Source organism: Diabrotica undecimpunctata, chromosome 4 (assembly GCF_040954645.1).
Source record: "Diabrotica undecimpunctata isolate CICGRU chromosome 4, icDiaUnde3, whole genome shotgun sequence".
Lineage (NCBI taxonomy): Eukaryota > Metazoa > Arthropoda > Insecta > Coleoptera > Chrysomelidae > Diabrotica > Diabrotica undecimpunctata.
Genome location: NC_092806.1, coordinates 14,986,206 through 15,009,451, shown reverse-complemented (window position 1 = coordinate 15,009,451; position 23,246 = coordinate 14,986,206). Strand labels below are relative to the sequence as shown.

At 33.1% G+C, this 23,246-nt stretch overlaps 2 protein-coding genes across 8 annotated transcripts in view; one reads left to right on the top strand and one right to left on the bottom strand.

Annotated features, from left to right (window-relative positions):
- fax (failed axon connections) overlaps window positions 1–13,569 on the top strand; it is a 111,553-nt gene extending 97,984 nt beyond the window's left edge. The window contains exons 3-5 of one of the 2 annotated variants that reach the window (XM_072528995.1): window positions 5,461–5,598; window positions 9,326–9,619; window positions 12,442–13,569. In XM_072528995.1, coding sequence (XP_072385096.1) covers window positions 5,461–5,598; window positions 9,326–9,619; window positions 12,442–12,510 — 501 coding nt within the window. In that variant the 3' untranslated portion in view covers window positions 12,511–13,569. Of the gene's footprint in view, window positions 1–5,451; window positions 5,599–9,325; window positions 9,620–12,441 lie in introns of both variants that reach the window. The other variant, XM_072528994.1, reaches the window with a different exon arrangement.
- Window positions 13,570–17,854: 4,285 nt separating this feature from the next.
- Spn (protein phosphatase 1 regulatory subunit spinophilin) overlaps window positions 17,855–23,246 on the bottom strand; it is a 96,550-nt gene continuing 91,158 nt past the window's right edge. For all 6 annotated transcript variants that reach the window (XM_072528988.1, XM_072528990.1, XM_072528992.1 and 3 more), the window contains one exon: window positions 17,855–22,896. In XM_072528988.1, coding sequence (XP_072385089.1) covers window positions 22,633–22,896 — 264 coding nt within the window. In that variant the 3' untranslated portion in view covers window positions 17,855–22,632. The remainder of the gene's footprint in view (window positions 22,897–23,246) is intronic.

The following is a 23,246-nucleotide window of genomic DNA, read 5'->3' as shown; positions in this document are numbered from 1 at the left end:
CATTTTTTTCTGACGTTTAAAAATTCCTACGGGGCGATTACTCCAGCGTTTCTTTATTGTTGCTTTGGATCTTCTATATTCGATTAATTTTTCAGCCAATGGAACCAAAAAACTCAGTAGTTTGCTTTATATCTTATAAATATAGTCTTATATTTTCCATAAATTCACAAAATTTCCATAAAAAATTACTTTAGTTCAGTGGATTTGAGGTCATAGTCTTAGGTTTTTGATCTGACATCTATATAAATCTCTCATGAAATGTTGCAAGACATTAAATTTCGGCTTGTTCCAAGTTAGGAGTTTTCTCCCGGCAAGTCAAGACACTACTCTTTAACTTTCAACTTTATGCTTTGGTTTGAATCTGGAACATTGTAGTTTCCAGAGTATAGAGTCAGACGGGTATCCTCGTCTTTTTCAGGAACTTCTAGTTCGAGACATTTTGTATCTTTATCAGTATTTGGATTTTCTTCTTGATCCGAACCTACCCTATCACCTCTTGAATATTTTTCGTTTGATTAACCTTCATTTCTTAGTAGGTATTCATCAGAATCTAAACCAAGAAAGAGTTTCTTCTACTAATTTTACTTATTTGAACAAAAACCGCTTCTAAAACTTATGTGAAATACTTTTCTTGTGTGCATAATCTCTTTATATGTAACACAGTAGCAAAACATTAAATCCTACTAACACCAACACCTGTTTTTTGTAAATGTGAGGTTTATATGTCGAATTGTTGGTTGCATATAACAAAGGAATGCTTAGAAATGCCTAAAGATTAAATTTACATGAGTTTGCGGTACATTAGAATTTTCTGGAATTTCAGGGACACAGGATACTGAAGGGATTAAATATAGGGCGTAGAAAAATATCACAAAATGTTACTTGATTTTTAATATCAAAACAGTGCATGCCTCTTTACTCTGGCGGTATATTAGGAGTCCAACAAAATTTGTGAATAGCTAGTAGTACATCCTTTAAATATTGTTAGTTGTTGATGTAGGTCTTTGTATTTTATATATTCAGTAGTACTTGTCACTCATGTAGTATCACACAAATATAATACCTACATTTTCCACAATAATGGGTATCATATATATTATTCTTAAACTTATCAAATGACAAGATACAAAAAAAAATTTGGACAAATTGCTAAATTCTGTTAAAGTTGAGATTATATGCTAAGCAGACAAATGAAGCTTTTCTCAATAAGAAGTTACTCTTCAGCTGATTGATAGATATAACAGGGGAACAACAGTATAATATTCTTACACCAATTATGATGGGTAAAATCAAAGGCCGCAGCGGAATTGGTAGAAAACAAACTTCGTGGTTGAAGAATGTTCGAAAATGGACCGGGATGCAAAGAGTCTAAGAACTGTTCAGAATAGCTCAAGACCAGACAGAGTCTTACCGTGTTAATCGCTAACGTCAGAACGTTAAAAGAAGGTTAAATATACCTTAAATACTTACGCTAGATCTTATAACGCTTTGGATTATAATGCTTAAACTCTCTGAAAAGCTCTGTAAAAAAAATAAGAAATCTTCTGAGGCCTTTAACAATTTTAAACAACCATAATAATGAACATAATATACTGAAGGAAATACAAGAAGAAATAAACAAAAACCTGAGGGAAGCAGAAACCCAACAACGCACACATATGATGTGAATGAAACATTAAAATTATATAAATACAGCAATCATGTTGCTTAGACTACAGAAAAACAAGGGATGACAATGAAGACTCACATAGAAAAATACAGATGAATTGATAAAGTATGAAGAAACCCAAGGAAACATAAACTAAAGAAAATGTACAGAAATAGAAAACTCAGGGAAAAAACTAGGAAATAACAGAATTATTTCACCATGACAGAACAACATAACGAGAATGGCGGAAGATTTAATTGCAAAAATTGTAATAGATGGGGAAACAAAAGGAAGAAGGATCCCAGGAAGACACCAAAGAAATGGCAAGCAAACAATCTTATAGGATTCAATGTAAATCCTTCCCTCCAACACTTTATTGAAAATAATGCTAAAATCGACACTCACAATTTTTATTGTTTCTATTGCCATATTTTTCATAGCAAAACGAATGTTAAATTTGTATTGGCTACCACCTTCGACCCTTATTTTGAAAATGATACAAAAACCAACACTTACAACTGTAAATAAATATATTTCTTGTTACTCCCTGTTCCCTGTTAATTTTTATTGTTTCACTACTGTTCAAGGGCCTCACATTATTATCTGTTATACAAATATTATTGCATTTTATTTACTTTTCAAAATTAAGGAAGCTTTATCGCTACACTCTCGGTATCGATACAGATTTTGGTTGAGATGTTCAATTTTACATAACAATCAATTTTTTAACACTTCAGTTTTAATTTGTATAAAAGATGTTATTTCAAAGCTCTAATAAACAATTTCAGTTCTAGATTGATTTGTTTTAAATTTGCTTTGTTAAAATTAAACCTGTTTTGGGTTTTAAAATTTAACTACTTTAAAAAGTGGTTCGTAGAGCATAAAAAACCAAAATGAGTGCACAAATTGGTTTTTGTACGAATTCTATTGGAATAATCTAAAAAAAAATCCTGATTTTTCGTTTAAAGTGAAAAATCTTAATGTAATAGTAATTAAATATCAATGGAACTTTTGTAGAAAATAAAAAAATCTATTTTTTTCTATTAAACCTGTCCTACCTTTCTTGATGAACACTATAAAGAACTACTTACTATCGAAGTAGAAGATCCAAATCAACCACCCCCAGGAGCAAGCAACAATACACTATTGGAGCCTCCATCAATCCAAGAAGTACGGGATGCAATAAAACACCTAAAAAATAATAAATCTCCAGGAAGTGATGGTATACCCGCGGAACTTATTAAATGTGGAGGTGCTACTCTGACTAATCATATATTATAAAATCATACTGAGAGCCTGGAATGAGGAACAAATCCCGGAAGAGTGATGTATTGGGATCGTTTGAACGCTACACAAAAAGGGTGATCAATTGGAATGTAGAAACTATAGGGGAATAGCCCTCCTTAATACAGCATACAAAATATTTTCGAGTATTTTATATGGTCACCTGAGTGCATATTCAGAGGAACTTCTTGGCGAATATCAAAGTGGTTTTAGGCCTGGTCGATTAACAACAGACCAGCTCTTTGTGCTAAGGCAAATACTGGAAAAAACCAATGAATTCAATATCGACACATACCATCTTTTCGTAGATTTTAAATCGGCCTATGATAGTGTCCTAAGAAATAAATTGTATGAAGCCATGGATGAATTCCACATCCCCGATAAACTGATAAGATTGGTTAAGGCTACAATGCGTAAAGTTGTTTGCAAAGTGGAAATACAGGGCGAACAATCACAGGCATTTGAAACGCATGTTGGGCTACGACAGAGAGATGCGCTGGCGTGTTTCCTTTTCAACTTAGCTCTAGAAAAGGCGGTCGGGGATGCCCAAATAGACAACAGAGGAAACATTTTTAATAAATCATCCCAAATTTTGGCATATGCAGATGATGTTGACCTAGTTACCCACACAACACGCAAGCTAGAAGAAATGTATACCACCTTGTCAAACGCCTCAAAAAATATGGACCTGCAAGTAAATGAGGAGAAAACTAAGATAATGGCATTAACACCCAACAATAGAGCCAGAAACATCGGCCACCAATTTACGTTTGATAACTCTACCTTTGAAGTGGTGGACAAATTCACATACTTAGGCTCCTTGATCATCAAGGAGAACGTCATGACGGAAGAAATCAAGCGAAGAATAATCCTAGCAAACAAATACTATTTTGGACTGAGTAGACATATGAGAAGCAGAATCTTAAGCCAAAAAACAAAAATAACCATATACAAAACCCTTATAAAACCAGTGTTGACATATGGGTCGGAGACATGGACCATTTCCAAAGCAGATGAAAACCCCCTGCTTATATTTGAACGAAGGATCCTGAGAAGTATATTCGGTGGCATCTGTGAAAATGGTGTTTGGAGAAGGAGGTACAACTACTAGATATATCACAGATATAAATATATATTTGGTGGTAAAGACGTAGTATCCCTTATAAAAATAGGAAGACTAAGCTGGGCAGGACATCTGGCAAGATCACAGCAGAACAACCTTCCTAGAAGAATCTTTATGTCACAACCTGTGGGAAGTGGAAGATAGATTCTGTAGTGTAGTTAAAGTCGAGTGAAAATTAAGATAAAAATGATCGACCAACCTTATACCTTTGATATAAATTTTGTGCTATAAATCGTTGTCAAATGTACTATAATTAAAAGTTTTTTAAAATCACTTTGACTCTATATTGCGAAGTTGGTTGTAATAAAAAAACATAGATTCTGGGGGCGGTACTAATAGAGAGGTTTATTCTAGCACATCTAGTATTTTAATTCGTTAGTGTAAATAGGTGGAACTTTTTACTTACTAATTGACTTTTAAGAACCTCCTTTTTATTTTACGATTTGTCACAAAGTATAAGAGATATCCAACTTCATGATTCACCAAGAATTTATTGGCTATAAGCGTTTTGGAAGGTTTGGCCTGTATATTTCTACTTTGTGGAACCGTTTAATTACAGTAAGTGAGGCTGAAACTAAAAAAGTCAGGCCTCACTTTTTACTTCTATTACTTGTAATTTTTTATAGTATTAATTCCTGAAATTATAATATGTAATTACATTATAATGGAGTTTTTTTTTATAATTAGTGTTGAGTTTGCGTAAATCTGTAAAACATGTACACACACCAAAACTTATATGGAATCACCATATATTTTCAAATCAATATTTATTTCTTTTGAAAAAACTTGTTATTGTTGCGAAGAATAAAGGTTCCCTCCTAGAAGAATCCTTATGTCGCAACCTGTGGGAAGTAGAAGTAGGGGTAGGCAAAAACTCAGATTTAGGGATGGTGTAGTTGAGGATGGTAGACAAATAGGCGCAGCAAACTGGCAACGGTTGGCAATGGATAGAACTGACTGGCGTAATAGACTTGGGAAGGTCGAGGCTCTTTTATAGGGCTGTAACACCAATGATGATGATGATTATTAGCAAATTTAAGTGTATTTTAAAAGGTCTAGTTAGTCTTTTTCATTTTAGAAAATTATAATGATTATTGATGCTATTTTTACCGTTTTTAATCTGCGTGATAATTTTTTTTTAATTTATATAATTTGGTTAATTTATTCATTAAAACACACAAACAAAACAATCTGTAAAACTGAGATTTTCTTTTAAACTTGAATTTTAAAATTTATATGATATAAAATTGAACTTCGCAGTCTAGTTGAAGTATAAATGTAATAAATTTATCCAACATAAATATTTGAGGGTGGGTGTACGGATGTTTGCATGTTCTGCATGAAATTTCCAGTGTTGTTTGTAGAGTTATATTTTAATTCACTATTGACAATTTAGTGGTTCCAGGGAACCAAAAAGGTCAAAGCACAAGGAATGGGAGTTCATTCTGCGGATGAAATTAACGAATTCGGCCAGGAGGATCTGAAAGTGTTGTCAGAAATGTTAGCCGATAAACCATTCTTCTTCGGAGACGAACCCACTACAGTAAGTATATCTATTAATACTTTTAACATTACTAATTCGAAGCGCGTTTGGCAGCCAGGAAATTTTATTTGCCTGTTGAATATTGAATATAGAAATCGTTTGTAACTTAACTGGGATGTAAATATCTGCAACTAGATTGCATACATATTATACTAATGATTGTAAAAACTTCAGGTAGCGTAAATTTATCGTTTTTCTTTTCATTCGAGTTTGTTCATTGGGGACAGGGAAACTGATGTACAAAATTTGCGCAATGTTCAAACATTCCTTTTAATTTAACACGACAGTTTGTTTGATTTCATTTGAAGTAAAAACTATAGCTATGCTTTTTTGGCATCAGATACATTAATTCCATCTTATGATTTTTTCTTTGCGGCTGCAGGTGTTTTTGTTTATTTAGATGATCTTATCTGCCCGATAATAACAATTCACATTTTAAAAACAAAAAGAGAAATCAAACGATTTCTACCTGGCGAAACCGAATTCAAATTTTTACCACTGTGCTTTCTAAAACTTGGAAAGCAAATAGCTTGATAAATTACTCGGCAAGGGAATCTAAAATTGCATTCCAGATGCCGTTCATCATGGTCAAAATTCGTAGTGAATTAAGTTTCTGGCACTCCAAACGGAGTAAAGTAATAAAACATAATGACGGTATTAGATTTTTGTTTCGATACAGGGCAGCGACAAGCCGCTTATACGTATTTCGACCTCTTTAGGTCTCCTCAGGACGGTATAGCCACTGCTCTGAACCAAAACAAAAATCTTTCCCGTCCTAGACAATAGTTATCAAAATAACTATATACGGACGTAACTACGCCATCTAAAAACAAAAAGAGAAATCAAACGATTTCTACCGGGCGAAACCGAATTCAAATTTTTACCACTGTGCTTTCTAAAACTTGCAAAGCAAACAGCTTGATAAATTACTCGGCAAGGGAATCTAAAATTGCATTCCACATGCCGTTCATCATGGTCAAAATTCGTAGTGAATTCACATTTTGTTCAATATTTTAAGCGAACTATTACCATCAAAACCCTTCACTTACTGATATTAACCGGAATTTTTTTTATATTTAAAATACTCATATTCTGAAACTTAAACTTTCCTCTTCTTCGATCCATTATCGAATGTTGGCAATCATTCTTGCTATGATAATTTTATTTGTTACTGCTCTCAATAGACCCGGGGTGGATTTGCAATCCAGATTCTTAAGTTCTTTATCAATGCATTTTAATAATGTTCGTTGTATGCTGAATAGGGCATCTCTTGTTTACAGACCTTCCATAAAATCAAATTTTGTTGGTGATACTTGTTCTTTACAGGTTTTGAATAATCTCAGATGTATGATTTTTAAAAACAGTTTTAACAAGTGACTCATGAGACTTACTGTTCTGTAATCACTGCTCTTTTCGGCCCCTTGCTTTTTTGGCAGTACTATAAATTCTGATCTCAACCGTTCTTTGGTTATTGTTCCACTGTTCTATCTCATTGAAAATAATAGTTAATTCTTTCCTGAAGTTCTCATCGAAGAGTTTGATGATCTCTGACTGAACTTAATATGGTCCACAAGCTTTTCCATCTTTAAGGAAGAGTTGCTGTCACAATGTCTTCTAACAAGGTGTGCCGGTCTGCTAGGGAGTTCGTTATTTGTTGTTTTGCTCTTAGATCTTCTTCTTCTTCCTTCTTGTATGTTTTCTTCTTCAATATTAACCTCATAAATTGTTTAAATTATCGCACCATCTTTTTCTTGGTCTGCCAATACTTCTTCGTCCATTTGGTGACTTATTTCGTGCTATTCGTACTATCCTATCCTCTGCCATTCTACTAATGTGTTCGTTCCACTCCTGTTTCCGTTTTGTCACCCATCCATTTATCTCTTCTATATTGCATGCTCTTCTTATGTTTTCGCTTCTCTCCCTATCCCTTTCACTTCTCTCCCTATCCAACATAATTTCCCTGATATTCGTCGTAGTATTTTCATCTCTGTTGTTTCTAGTAGTCCTGTCTAGGTCTAATTGCTGCTTTATAGATTCTTATTTTTGTGTCTTGTCTTAGGTGTTTGTTCTTCCAGATTGTATCATTAAGAGATCCCGCAGCTTTACTTGCTTTTAAACTTTGTTGTCGTACTTCTTCTTCAACATCTCCGTAATTAGTTATATCTTTTCTTAGATATCTAAACATTGCTTCCTGCTTTATTATTTTCCCATCAATTTCGATTTTACATCGTAGTGGGTATTTAGATGTCATACATTTGGTTTTTTCTGCTGATATTATCAGGTTGTATTTCTTGGCTGTTGTATTGAAGATGTGTGTTAATCTTTAGAGCTTGTCTTCTGTCTCGGCGATTAATGCGGCGTGATCTGCATAACATAATATTTGGATTTCTTTGTTCCCCATTCTGTAGCCATGACCTTTACGTACTGCTTGTATTATTTCGTCCATTATTATATTAAAGAGAAGTGGGCTTAACGAGTCACCTTGTCTGACTCCGCTTAGGTATACACTGTGTTAGTTTTCCATTTATCTTTGCCTGTATTCAATTATGGAAGTAGAATGTTTTCGATGGTTTGTATAATATTGATGTTTCTTCTATATGTTTCTTTTATACAGTAGGTGTAAGACGTCTTCGACTTGGATGCGTTCGAAAACCTTTGTCAGGTCTATAAAACATAGATATGCTGGTTTATTGTACTCGATAGCCTTTTCTGTGATTTGTCTTAGTACAAATACGGCGTCTACGCAGGATCTTCCGGATCTAAATTCTTGTTGTTCATCTGATAAAGTTGTTAGTTTATTGATTTTGTTGGTTAGGACTTTTGTGGCAATCTTAAGTGCGGTGTTCGGTAGATTTATATCTCTATAATTGTTGGGGTCTTCTTTATCTCCTTTCTTAAACATTATGCTGTTCCTCCATGAGTCTGGTATCTGGTACTTTTTCATCTTTCTTCCATTGCTTGCAGAATCTTATTAGTCATCCAGAACTTCTTGTCTGTAATTAATGTCAGTATTTCTTTCTTTACAGCTTTAGTGACTTTGACCATTTTATTTATTTATTTTTTTAACCTCTGAGCTGCTTTTAACATCAAGTAAGGCTTTACAGCATTTTTAAACTTTAGTGGTTGTTAAAGATAAACCTTCTCTTCCTACAAAGTAGTTTTGGAACAATACCGGAAGGTGGAAAAGTTCTTCGCTTGATAGAAAAAACGATAATGATGTCTATTTTTGTTATTCAATATAGATGGCGCTACATAGCGTGTTTATTGTCACTATGTGTTGAACCCCAAATATAGGACAGATATTTCTTTCTGGAAGATAAAGCCATTTTCAAATATTTTATTATCGTTGATATAAGTGAATATCTTCATTGTATAGCTTCCTTTCAGCAAGATAAATCTGGGTGTTCTTATGTTGGCAATGATATAGTAGATACAAGTACTATGTTCGGAATATATACAAGGACTTAAGTTCTGTATATTTTAGATGCTATAATCATAAGACCTTGTGAATATCTTAAAAACGTCTTTTAAATGCGTCCAAAATACTTGGAGTTCCCTTTAAGGACAATTCTGTAAAACAATAACTATGCTGTTATTGATAGTACTGATTTTTTGTTTATATACTTAGTAATTAACTTAAAATGTGTCGATTGTTATTATTTGACCAATAGATTTGATCTTATTACTTGGATGTAAACTTTAATACATTAAACAATTGTATTTTTAGTTGGACGTCGTCGTTTTCGCACACCTGGCTCAAATCTACTTCATCGACAAAGAGGTAAGCTATCCATTGAGAGATTTCATGACAGAATCCTGCCCCAACTTGGTGGGTTTGGTTAACCGTATGAAGGAGCGATGCTTTTCTGACTGGGACGACATTTGCACAACATTGGACTTGAATTCTCATTTACCCAAGCCCAAAGCCGAAGAATCAAAAGATAACAAAGAGGAAAGCAAAGACGAAAAGGAGAGTGACAAAGAAAAGGAACCAGAGGAGAAAGATATCGAGAAGGAAAAGGTAATACTTTTTTATTTGATTTTTCATTAAATGATCATATTTTTAATAGTTATAAAAGTCATTTGGTAATTACCAGAAGATCTATAAAAACAAAATTATCTTTTATAATATTTTGTGCCCTCCCAATATGCAATACAAATAAAACTAATTCTAGTAGTCCTTATTTGAGGTATATAATAAAAACAAACATTATAAGAACTTATAAAGACAGATAAAGTTAACAATTAAAAAACTGTAAGAGTGAAGAAAGACTAAAATTGTCTAAAAGTTTTTGATGTAAATTTTCGGTGTATTCTAGTCTGGTTAAAATAAAGTTCTTGGTAGTTTCATCCATTCATCTGGTGGGCATTCACTTCTTATGGATTCGGATAACTTGAACCATCAAAAAGGATATAGGTACATCCCCACCAACAATCGATACTACCAACTTTAGATGAAGACAAATTAAACAATATATTCTTTGGTTGAAAGAAATCAAGTACGTAACAACTTTTGACATGAAGTCTATCAACCAATGGTAAATTGAAACAAGAACCAATAATAAATACAATTGTTATTGTTTAAAATTAAAGAGAGGAGGAATTTTGACATTATGCTCTCTAATCTATCATAATGGGGATTAAGACCCGACTTGGTCCACTTGGTATACATGGCGATCAAACCCCTTATGAAGCCTATATTACCTATAAAGCAATGTGGTTGCTTATGACACTTTAAACAGCTAGTTGAGGATAACAGGCCTGACTCCATTGCTTTTGATATACCAAGTAGAGGCAAGACTGGGTGCTTACAGAATAAAACAATCACTGAAACTTCACAATGGACAGGACATTATCTCAAGAACCGTGACGACGGACATCTTTAATGTGGAATCGGATCCCATGACAGATAAAATTTTAACAATTCATATAGGGTGTCTATTCCAGACAGTGATGTATGGAGAAACAAGAAATATCACAACCAACAGGTGTAAGATCTGATATACAGATGGATCCAAAACTGGAGATCAAGTGGGTGTAGCAATATACTCCAAAAATCTAAGCCTTAGCGAAAACTTTGCCTTAGGGAGGTATTGCACCGTTTTCCAAGCAGAGATTTATATGATACTGTAATGCGCGAAGAGAAACAATGAAGATCACTTAAAAAAGTGTAGATTCATATATCCACAGACAGTCAAGCCACACTGAAGGCACTGGTATGTCAGAAAGTGACGTCCATACTGGTGTAGAACTGCATCGGAGAACTGATTGAACTGGGAGACTGGAACAATGTTGAGCTTGTCTAGGTACCAGGGCATCGAAGGCAACGGAAAAGAGGATCAAACGTTCTGATCCGAAGGACTGTAGAGGACTGGTTTCAAGAAAGTCATGAGTGATATTAGAAGACATTCCCAAAACAAATACATGGAAAAATCTTCATTGGTGTACAAAAAGAATAGATGAACCAATCCATGTATTCAGGAATAAACTAACAGTAACAGTAATAGAAATGTTGAACGAGCACGCACAAGAGAATTTCTGAATAAAATAGGGACCTTAACTGCAAACTCTACGATAAGGAACCAAAACCTGTGAACTATGTATTGGGCAATCAACATGGGACCCTGGTATATTTAGGACACACCAAGCAAAAGATAGAGTACTAAAAATCCCTTTTCCTATGCTTTGTTGATCTCACAAAAGCGTTTGGCAGAGTCCAACTGAAAGATGTAATCCAAATCATGAAGCAGAAAGGTATCAGTAAAACACCTAGCAATAATCAGGGAACTTAAGTCGCAATAAAAAAAGAATAAACTCTGAATATGGACTGACTGAAGAAATAAACGTGTCGGTAGGAATAGAAACCATTCCGAATCTCTTTAACATGATCATGGACAAGATAATACCTAAATACATGTTCTGTCTTGGAATTTCTTTTAGTGCAACCCAATGCACTGCATGATCGAACCATTTTTATACGATTATTCGAAACCACAAACCCAAAGATTTAATCAATGTATACAGTGGAACTTGGTTATAGCGTCATTGAAGAGTCCAGTTAAAAAATGACGCTATATCAGAGTGACATTATAAAAGAGGTAGAAAAAAATGAAAATTTTAACGAGGCACAATTTTATTACATTATTTATTATTACAGCTACATTTAGGATAAAAAAAATTAAGAAATTAAACATGATCTATATGAAACTTACATTTTTTATGAAAAAGTTCTCTAATGCTGAAAAAAGTCAGTTATTTTCTTCTGCACAACCCTTTCCGAAAAATAAAGTTTTTCTGTAGTGTAAATAAAATTTTTCTTTTTTTTAAGAGCTCTTTCTCTTTCTCAATTCTTCTTCAACAATAGCAGAAGTCGTCCACGCCTTTTTGTTGGCTGTGTAGTTTACACGCAGTGTTTTTATGTTTTTGGAATATCTAGGATGTAAACTTTTCCCAATAAGCAAACGCTTTATTTTCTCTTGACTCTTTGTTTTGAAAGCTTTCCACCGACACATTTTTGAAGATATCTTCATCCTTTTATGGTTGCCTTAGTTGTGGCAAGTGAAACAAACATTGTTTACGTTTTTTGCCCCCATATTTGTTTCGCCTAGTGGGCAACATACGCACTAATCTTTAAAAACCGGCTTCACTTATTGTTCTCGAGTTTTATATTTACAGTTTATTATTACTACATCTAAGCAACAAGAACACATACACATAATTTGTCAAAACATCTAAAACTCGTTATCACTGTCCAATTTATTGATACCTGATTATATTAACTTTCAATATGACTTTAGTTTAACCTTGTTATAGTAATTTTTATTTGTTTTTTTTTTATTTTAGGCTGACGAAAAAGAAAAGGATAAGGCTAAAGAGAAGTCAGAAGAGAATAAGGAGAAGGAAGGGAAATAGGAAGGTGGTTGTCTCACACGCCCCACTGCCGAGGCTCATTAATTTCTCTTTTGTTGTCTTTCGTCTTATAAATTCATTTTTCATTTAATATATATGATTATAAACTATGTGCAACAAATCTTAGTTTATAAGATTCATTCACTTTTAATTGAAATATATTTAAAATACTCTTGTCAGTGACAGTTATTGTAGCTTTTTTTATAAAATATATAGGACACTTATTCGCAAGATATATTCATTAACAGTTAAGACAATTGTTTGTATAAAATAATTTTAGCTAGGTTTTTTATTGTAAGCAAATGTATGTCTAAAAAAATTGACGGGCAGGAAAGATTTTATGACGACACCGAGTTCATCACTCTTTCAGCCTATCAAGATTTATTCATGTTAGTGCAGTCTCAATGTATCCACTATATGTCCAGTTAGTAGTACATTATATTCATTCCACATTTTAGCAGTCACGAGTGGCAATACTATCACTCGATCTATTACATTTCCCGGTTAATAATGGTGCCTATTGTAAAATTTCAACTTTATCTTTTATACTTGCCGCTCTAATTTTATAAGGGCGCAAATATCCACGTAGAATCATTTTTATCTGGGAAGTGAATCATAATTCTCGTCCTTTGGATTTTTCAATATTGCTACACACATACAGAGTGTCCCAACTTTTTTTTGATTACAGTCTTGGCGCACGATCGCCCTTCATTGGTACACTTTGTATATCCGACAAATTTATGCATCAATTATTAAAGATCTCATTCCCATTTCCACAATTTTGACAGATCCTAAAGGAGAGATAAGACTTGTCTATACCGTATCACAAAATTCTCATTGCTTGTCTGTCATACTACTGTAGAATTTTGTATTTTTTTATCAAATGATTTTTGAAGATTTGACATTTGACATGACAATTTGTTGAATTAAATTGACATAACGATACGAATGAATGAAATATCGTTAATTTTTAATTTGGAAGTTATTGTACTATCAATTACTTTAATTTACTACAACTGTGTTGTATGCTATATTAATTTAATTAAATTGGTATTTTAAGTTGCTGCGTTTTTTATTTCAATGCCTTCCCAAGCTTCCTCTTCTTTTACTCACTATTAGAAAACTAATTACTATTTTACTCACATTCAAATAGATTGACGAAAAATAAAATGGTTTATATTGTTGTTTAATATGTATTTACTTTAATTTTGTAATGCACCTGACTAAAGTTGTATTCTGGCAACACTGCAATAGTTCAGGTGTATCACAATTACTTGATCTTCGATTCCAATTAGGATTCTCCTAATTGAAAATTTTATCGATCGATTCCTTTTTTTCTCAAGATTACCTACATAATCTGAAATAAGATTCACCAGCATACAGTACATCTACATATACAAGTTACAAACAAGTGTAGCTGTAAGTACTGTTTCAATTCCCACACTTCTTAATGCTATCACAGAATACACCACCCAACAAGAAGCGAAACGAAGGGCTTTTTCGCAATCCAAATTTCTGTGACAATCATGTTTGTTTACGTATTAAGAACTGTTGTTCCGTGTGTGTTGTTTAATAGTAAAAACATAATAATACTGTTATGTAATAATACATATTTTGTATATACATATACGATATTTTAATACCTTAAAAAAGTATAATAATATAATTAAGTATAATATAATAGTAAAAAAAGAATAATACTGAGAAGAAAACATTAGTTTTAATGATTACTTCGTTTCTCAGTGTAACTATAATTTTACTACAGTTTTGAACGACTTCCTCAGTACTTTTTTTAGTGTACTAAGTAGTTAAACTGTCATTGTCACTGCGATGAGTGACATAATTTCTGTCCTACTAACATAGCTTTCCGACAAAGCTTTCGCTTCTTGTTGGGTGATGCTATCATGTAATTGACTCGATAATCTGAAGTATGAGCATGGCCTGCCATTGCCATATCAAAAGTTTTCCATAAAGAAACTTCAGCAGACTTTGTGGTAACTGTAACGCACACGTCGAAGTTCTTCTAGGAGACAAATAAACTGTGGATGATCAACATGTCTAAATGGAGAATTTGTAACAAATATATAAGGTGCTCTGGAAACCTACAACACAAAAGTTCCTATCTCACAGTTTTAACAGCTTAAATAAACTTTTATTATACTCTTTCATTGAAAAAAGAAGAATTATTAGAAATAGTGGAAGTGTATAATAAACTCATAGAATTTGGGTAGTATATATTTAAAAAATATATTTGAAATATACTGAATTCACTAGACAGTTCGGACTGGGAATAGCGAACAGACTATATTTGTCTGTCTAGAACCTCCTTTTAGTTTGTGCTTGTTTTGATAATAAAGGATTCCATAGAACTTTTAGTTTTGCGTCTTTTTCGATTTTGATATTTTTCACATTTGGTCCCGGTGAAGATAGCCTCAAATTAGCTATCAATTAAGTTTCACAGAACGAAATAGTGTTGGCAGTGTTGCCATGTCCTTATAACGTATATGGTAAATGCTTCAAATACAAAAGAGAGAAAGCTTTTAAAGTTTTAAAAAGTGCATTTTTATAGATAAGACAAAAAATATTTTTTTTTACGAAACATACAAGTTCTTAATAGGGCTAAAAAGAAACAAAAAATAAAGCGTGAAATTTTCTGAAATTTCTCCTAGTTTTCCTTATACTTTTAAAAAAATTCTGTATTATATTCGCAAATACACAAAAAGGGGAGGAATAATAGAAAAAATCAATATTCAACTAAAATTTATATGGTATTAAAATACAAAATCTGGATTTTGGAAAAATTTTAAAAATACAGGAATATTAAACTGTCTTACTGTCGTCAAATTTAAAATAACTCTGACATTGTTCAAAATTTGTATACCAAGTGAAGAAATAGGCCAATATAAAAGCGAGATCATACAATTATTCGTGTACAAAAAAATTGTTATTGTTAATAATTTACCATGTTAATTTAAATTGTATAAGAAGAGAGTATGAAGATACAGCGCAATTTAAGCATTTTTTTCTTACCTTCAATGTCATCATCATTATCATGCTTTCCAGAAGAACATTTGGTTAAGTGATTCTTCATTCTTGATACCTGACTCTCTAAAGTTATCCTACATTTTTTACACTTTGCTCTTTCACCTTTTCTGCCTCTAATTTTAATACTTTCAAAGGAATTCCATTTCCATGCTAAATCTTCTCTTGTCCACTTAAACCTGACATCTCTTCTCTTTTTCCAATTAAATAATCAGTACACAAGCATTTAATTTGTAAAATAAGTAATAAGTGCCAAAACTATTGCACTGGACTCACAGAAGATCAACTTGGAAATTCGCTGTCGCCTGATCGCCGCTCACAGCGAACGTATATTCATTGGAACGATGCGACAAGGGAACCACCTTGTTGAATCATAAAATAAATAGAGACGCCCAAAAGGGAACTCCATCAGGACCGATCTTGAATTATTTTATTTTTGTTAAGATAAGAAAATGAAGAAAAAATATAAATATTACTAGTGTAAAATTACAGTTGTTATAATTATTAGAATAATTTAAAATATATTAATTTAAATATCAAATTTTTATTTGTAGTTTATTGAGCTGTAGTTTTTATTATTAGAATAATATCAACAACATAGAGAAAAAAATTAATAAAAAAACCAGTTGGTTTAAACCAACTCTGTGATCTTCCCCTGTTTTGTTTATCTGTTCTTGGGTTTTGTGTCCACCTTCCATCCTTCAACTTTGTCACGTGGCCAGCCCATCTTCATGTCAATCCACAACATCTGTAACTCTGGTTCTGTTTCGTAGGTCTTCGTTTCTGATGTCTTTTATTGTTACTCCTACTGGACGTTCCATCCACTTTTGTGCTTTTCTTAGTTTTGAGGTATTATTTTTTGCTAGGGACAGTTTTTCCGCAACATAACGTAGGTTATTACTTGTAGAACACCGAAAACTTTCAGCTTCAGATTAATCGGTATGTCTGTACCGCCTGTAAACGTTTTTCTGAATTTTTAAGTTGTTGTTGGACACGAAGTTCTTCATGTATTTTGTTTTGTGGATACCAATTGATACCAATCACGTAGATTCTTCAACCATGAGTTCTGCCTTCGGCCAACAGATCTTCTTCCTTGAATCTTTCCCTGTATTATGAGTCTCAAAATTTCATATTTTGGTCCCCTCATCACGTGGCCTAGGTATTCCAGGTTTCTGGTTTGTATAGTGGTGATTAGTACTGTTTCTTTACCAACCCTCTCCAGTACTTCTTTATTTGCAATTCTATCAGTCCATGATATTTTTAATACTCTGTTACTACGCGTCAAATTGCTGACCAATGGTTTGTAGTAGGTAGACCTGTTAGTATGCGTACACTATATCGTCGTTTAACGAGCCTTTGGACTAGTTTTATTTCGCCCACGACTAGTGCTTTCTTTGACTGCGGATTACTGTCATTAACGTTTGAATTGGTGCAGAGAACTGCAGCATTGGGTGGCAGAATGGCGTAATGTAGCATTCAGCGATGAATCAAGATTCTGTATAGGAACGCCTGATGGTCGTAGGATTGTAAAACGCCGCCGTGGAGAGCGACGAGATATCGGGTTTGCTGTACAGAGAGGCATATACACAGGACAGTTGGAGTAATGGTTTGTGGGGCTATTGCCTATGGTAGTCGATCACCACTTGTGTTTATTCGAGGCAATATGACAGCTGCGCGTTATGTTGATGACATCTTCAAACCACTTTACTGCCTTATCTCGACGGCCGCCGAGACGTCCTTTTTCAGCAAGACAACGCGCGTCCCCATATTGCTCGTCAGACTATGGACTTTCTCCAAGAAGCTGGCGTCAATGTTTTGCCGTGGCCACTCCGCGCTCCGGATTTAAATCCTATCGAACATGTATGGGATATGATGGGAAGAAGACTGTCCACTTTGCACCATCCTCCACAGATTCTGGCACAGTTAATACATGAAGTTCAAGTTGCTTGGAACGAGGTGACACAAGCAGACATCAATCATCTCATTTTGTCAATGCCTAGACGTATACAGGAGTGTATTCAGCTACGGGGTCGCCAAACACATTAATGTTTATTTTTATTTATTGTTAATAAAAATTTTTGACAACGTTATCGTTTCATTCTTGATGTAAATCTACCATGTTGCCAAAAAATTAAGTTCCAGAAATTATTCCTTCTGGGTGTAACACTTCTAATGTCACTGAGTATATTTGTATAAACATTAATACCAGAGGTCTCTTGTATTCTACGAAAACGCAATTTTCGAACTTACTACAGGGGTTTGGGATTATATATTTGCAAGGTATCAGGACAAGAAAAATGCATCATCATTGGTAAAAAGTCGAAAGCTAAGAATTTATTGTGAATTTGAAAAATGAAATGAAACATAACAGAATAATAAACCAAATATAAGAAAACAATAGTCAACAAGATCGAATACATCAACACATTTTATATTTTACAAATGATCACATACTTTCGATTCAAAATATTTTTAAAATAACGGTTCCACAATAAGAAAGAATTGAGATCGTTTATTGATTATTTCAAATATTATCTCTAACAATCTTACATAATACTGAAATATGTATCTATGTATATGAAACACTATAAAAATAAAAGTGATCTGAAAAAACTACAACGTGCAAATAAACTACTATCTAATATGACACCGTTTGGGAACATAGTGTGACTCATTTGGATTGGAAACGCGTACAATTTTAAGTTATTAATGTATTTAAACCATTTTTTAATTATCAAAGAATAAAAGATGTTCTTCCGAACAAAATTTAAATGGGTTATTAAAACTTTGAGAGCGTACAATACTTTTTTGTAGTCATCATTTTCTTTACTAAAACATTATTACGGCACTGGATTTAGAGTGCCTCAAAATATATGTGACCAAAATTACATAAAAATATATTTATTCATATGAGAGTTAAAATATTTTTTGTTCAGGTGGAGATGTACTCTGTAAGTTGTTCTAAACTTATATTTTTTTACAGAATTTACGTCATAGCTATTTGAAGAAAGTCCAAATCTGGTGTTGTAATAATTTATTTAAACCAAAGTAAAGCTAATAAATTTTCTCTATTTTAATTTACGAAAAACTACGGTGGTATCGCCTGAAAATTGAAATAACCTTTTTAAATTTTGTCTCGAAGTACATATTTTATCAATGACTAAAAAAATCGTTGAAATCGGTTGACAACATCAAACTCTGCAAGGTTGTTTCCAATCTAAATGGATTACACAGTATGAAAAATGTCTTATTACGGAACCGTATACAAAAAGTAAAAGAAGAACAGATAATAATACTTAATGTAAATTTCAAAATATAAAATTGATTATCACAACGTTAGTATATTAAAATTGCATGTTGATAAAATATTAAAAAAACAATAAATAAATTAACCTTACGCTATCTTAAAATAAAAAAATCACATGCATGGAATTGGTATTTAAGTTGTTAAAAATCGATAATAGAAACATGAAGGTCTTTATTTTCTGCCATCTAAGACAGATGGCACTAGAAAGGTAGCCATTTCAGTACACTTTGTGTTTTTACCTCGTGGTGCTCCGTCACGGCCCGCACGCTCTGACAGTTCGATGTCAAATGTCATGTTTGACGTCAAATGTAATATTTGGCGCGAAATGACGTTTGACATAAAACTTGACATTAAACGTGACTTAAAGGAAATGGGAATATCATACAAAAGTTATACCTACAAGTAATACCAAGACTTTAATGAAAAATCTCACTAATGAGGAACATAGCTTATTATTTATTTCTCGAAGAAAAGCTGCCCTAATTATAATTGATTCTCATTCGACGTTAAAATAAATGTATACTATGTTCCATAATAAAAAAAACCTTGAGAAATATCCGATACGTTAAGCTAAATAGTCAATTTAGCTATCGATAGCTGAATACCAACTCCACGCTGCTAACAAAGTCTGATACATTGATCAATGTATGTTTTCCGAATAAAAGGAACTTAAAAAATTGTAAACAGGAATATCCATACTTATATAAACAAGTACATAATTTTTAAATGCTTCTAAAACATACACACTTTTGTTTCAAATATATTTACATTTTCTTTATAATATACTAACTATGCTAGAACGAGCACATTGTATAGTACACAATACAATTTCTAAAACAAATCCATACATTTTTGTTTTGACTTAGGTATATTTGACAAGATCAAGGAACAATATAATCTTATATACTCTGGCACTCTCAACAATGACCACTTCGCGAAAATCGTAGCCAGGTGACGAGAATTGTTGCCATATACATATTTAGAACCGTTCATTTAAAAAATTTTGTTTATTAATCATAAAAAAAATCAAAAGAATAATAGATCAATTTACGCAATAACTAGATACTAAAATAAGGATGTCATACAAAAATGGTTTTGACAATTTAATTTGTTTCAACAGTCTGTTAAAATCTACCTCAAAACTTTTAAAATAAGATCTGAAATATCATTCATTTGTTCTATAACCATTGAGTATACCAGGAGTAAGTTGAAGGAAATCATGTACACTGAGTTCACCAGTACACCAGCCAGAACAACTGGAAGCTCTCATTCTCAACATGGCGCGTCTCAGTGGCTAATAAAGAACGTCCTTTGGGTATATTGGAATATACGACAGGTGTGAATAAATGTATAATAAAATAAATACCGGTGGATCAATTGAGAACATTACATAGGGACTGCAGCATGTCATTAAACCTTGATTTATTGAGTGAACATGACACACATTCACAAACGAACATATGTGTATACACACAGCGACACCCAAATACAAATTACACATGCATATCTACACTCCATCATACGATGGGATTTGTGCTACGACAATTGCACTCCCCAAACCCGAGTTGTAACAGCAGCGTGTCCGTGGAATGCATCGGACAGGAGGAAAAGTATAACCTAAGCGATGTCACAGGGAGGTCACGCTGGAGGATTATAGCCTTGGTAAGGGTTCTGACGTTCTTGACAGCATGTCGTCTCGACTTGTGGAAATAAAATGAGCAGGAAAAAAGAGATGGACGAGTGATGATGGTTCTGAGTCAACAAATAAAACTGTGGAGGGAACAAACAGAGGTCGCGGACTTTGTCTCTGCTTCGAAGAGACAAAGACACCTTCCAGAAAAGACTAAAAAAAAAATAACTTACTTTTCGGGAGAACCGATGAGGCAGTGTTAGTGAGCAGGAAGTGGCAGTGAGGCAGGAAGTGTTATGTAAAGAAACAAAAATCAAACTAGAAATCTAAAAATGTTGTTTAAATGTGTCACTTCTAAAATAAATTTAAACCTTTTCATTTTGAGTGCAATATTCCATGTTAAGGACAACTGCTAACCTTAATAATAATGTGAATGATAATAGAGGAAAGGTTCAGCCCAGAGTTTTCGATATGCAAGATGGCCAAAACATCGAGGCAATGGGTGAAAATAATATGTACAAGTATCTCGGAGTAAAGCAAGCGCAGAAAATTGGCCTTAAACAAATGTACGTACGAGTTCGTACGAAGAGTAAGACAACTAAATCGGTTATATCTTAATAGTAAAAATTTGTTTAAGGCATTAAATACGTACGCCTGTTCCGCGCTGAGCTACTCATTTGGTATAGTAAGTGGTCAAAAATGGATATATAGAGTCTTCAGCGGAAAGTAAGAACACTTCTCACAAAGGCGCAAAAACACCATCCACACAGTGCAGTAGAGAGAACATAACCGCTATATCAAGGGGGAAGAGGACTTATGGACATAGGTGAGCAACTGCTAAAGAACTAGCTGACAAACTGGGACTTCTCCAAACCGACCATCTTCCGAATTACCAATACGCCCTGACAGAATGCTTGAAAATGACAACTATCAGCTATACTGGGACTGCACTGTGCTCACAGATCATCCAGTGGAACATAATAGAAGAGTTAATAAACTTACTAGGCAAACAACACTTATTGGTGTAGCGATAGCTAAAACCAATAATTTGTATGTTAAATATAACGAAATGATCGTAAAAAGTACAGAAATCTAGAAATGCAAATTAGGAGACAATGGAGAATGAAAAGTAACCAGACAGTACCTATTATTCTATCTACTAAGGGTTTTATTCCCAAAAACCTCCTAGAGAACATAAAACAATTGGGTCTAAGTCTAAATGAACATCTGTATAAGGTCATGCAGAAAGTACTCCTCGCGACGTCCAGATGTGTACGGACTCATCAAAGCAATCATCAAATGCTTATTGTTAAAGAAAATTAATGAAAGTATCAAAGAAGCTCTGGACAATGCTGCTCGCAAAGGTATATTACACATTTTAACTAAAATTGAAAATTTAAAAAGAATTTTTGTAGGTGTTGATAGTTATGAATATAACTTATTTACAGATTTCAGATTATTAGTTTTAAGTTAAATTCCAAATACAAAAACCGAAATTATGAAAAAAATCACAATACAAAAATTTATAGGAAAAAGGACCATCCAAAAAATCAGAATAAACAACATGGGTAATATGGGAAAATCTATTGGCGTTAATTAAAACTTCCAAATCGGGCATTACTTTTGGCGATCTTCTGCAACTATTCTTGTCGATAATAGTAAAAATATACCACCCTTATGGTGTGGAATGGAAGACAGAGGAATGGAAATTGACATCAATAGCTGAAGGATATATCGATAACCCATTGACAAAGTGTATTCACGTTCAGTACAAATGTATTGAGATTATATAGACCAAACTTATTTAATAGCCTACTACATAAAGTATGGAATCCTCATAAATAGTAAATCAATAAATAAGATAGAAAAAAAGTGATATAAATAACAGAAAATCATTGGAAGAGTCATTACTTATTAGTTTTTTGAACTACTAAGTTTATAAAACTGTTATAACAGAAATCTGTCATCTCTATTGAGAAGATTTGTTTAAAAGAATTCTGTAATACTAAATTAAAAAAAAAATCTCTTTGATACAATAGTATCAAACAGGTAATTTCTCGTCAACCTGTAAACCACGACAGATATATGGCATGACTGACACTTAAACATCAATCACTTACAATCTCACAGATCGAAAAATATCAAATTATTTCTTCTTATTGGCTTTATCAGCTTTCTTTTGCATTTTTTCCTTTTCTTTCCTGTCTCGTTCCATCTGTTTCCTCTCTTTCTCAGCCTGTATCTTGAGCTCTTTTATTTTTCGTTTCAATCTACTTTTGTCGTCGCTAGTGATTCCTAAAATTTTGAAGTCTGCTGACGTTAGCAACAACAACGCACTACCATTGACTTGCAATTCAGCAAATTTGGAGACGTGTTGCTCCATTCCCACAGCTATCAACCAGTTGCAGACCTAAAATTTAGAAATTTATCATGTGTTTATATATCAAATATGGGAGGTACAGTATATACACTCGCGATCATAAAATCCGGGTCATTTTGAAAATTTCAAGTTTCTTAAATATTTTTGACTCTGGTGCAGTAATAACCTTTTTTTGGCTAATGTATTTTTTATTTGTCATCAATCTTTGTTTTGAAAGAAAAAAAATGGTTTTTTATTGTTTTTATTGAAAAAAAAAACAGAAAACAAATCAAATTGTTGATAAAACAGACATACGAAAAAAAAAAAAAAATGGAAAATACAGAACGTGGTAAAAAATCAGTAAAATTTCAATGACCAATATCGTGTATTGCCTCCCCTTG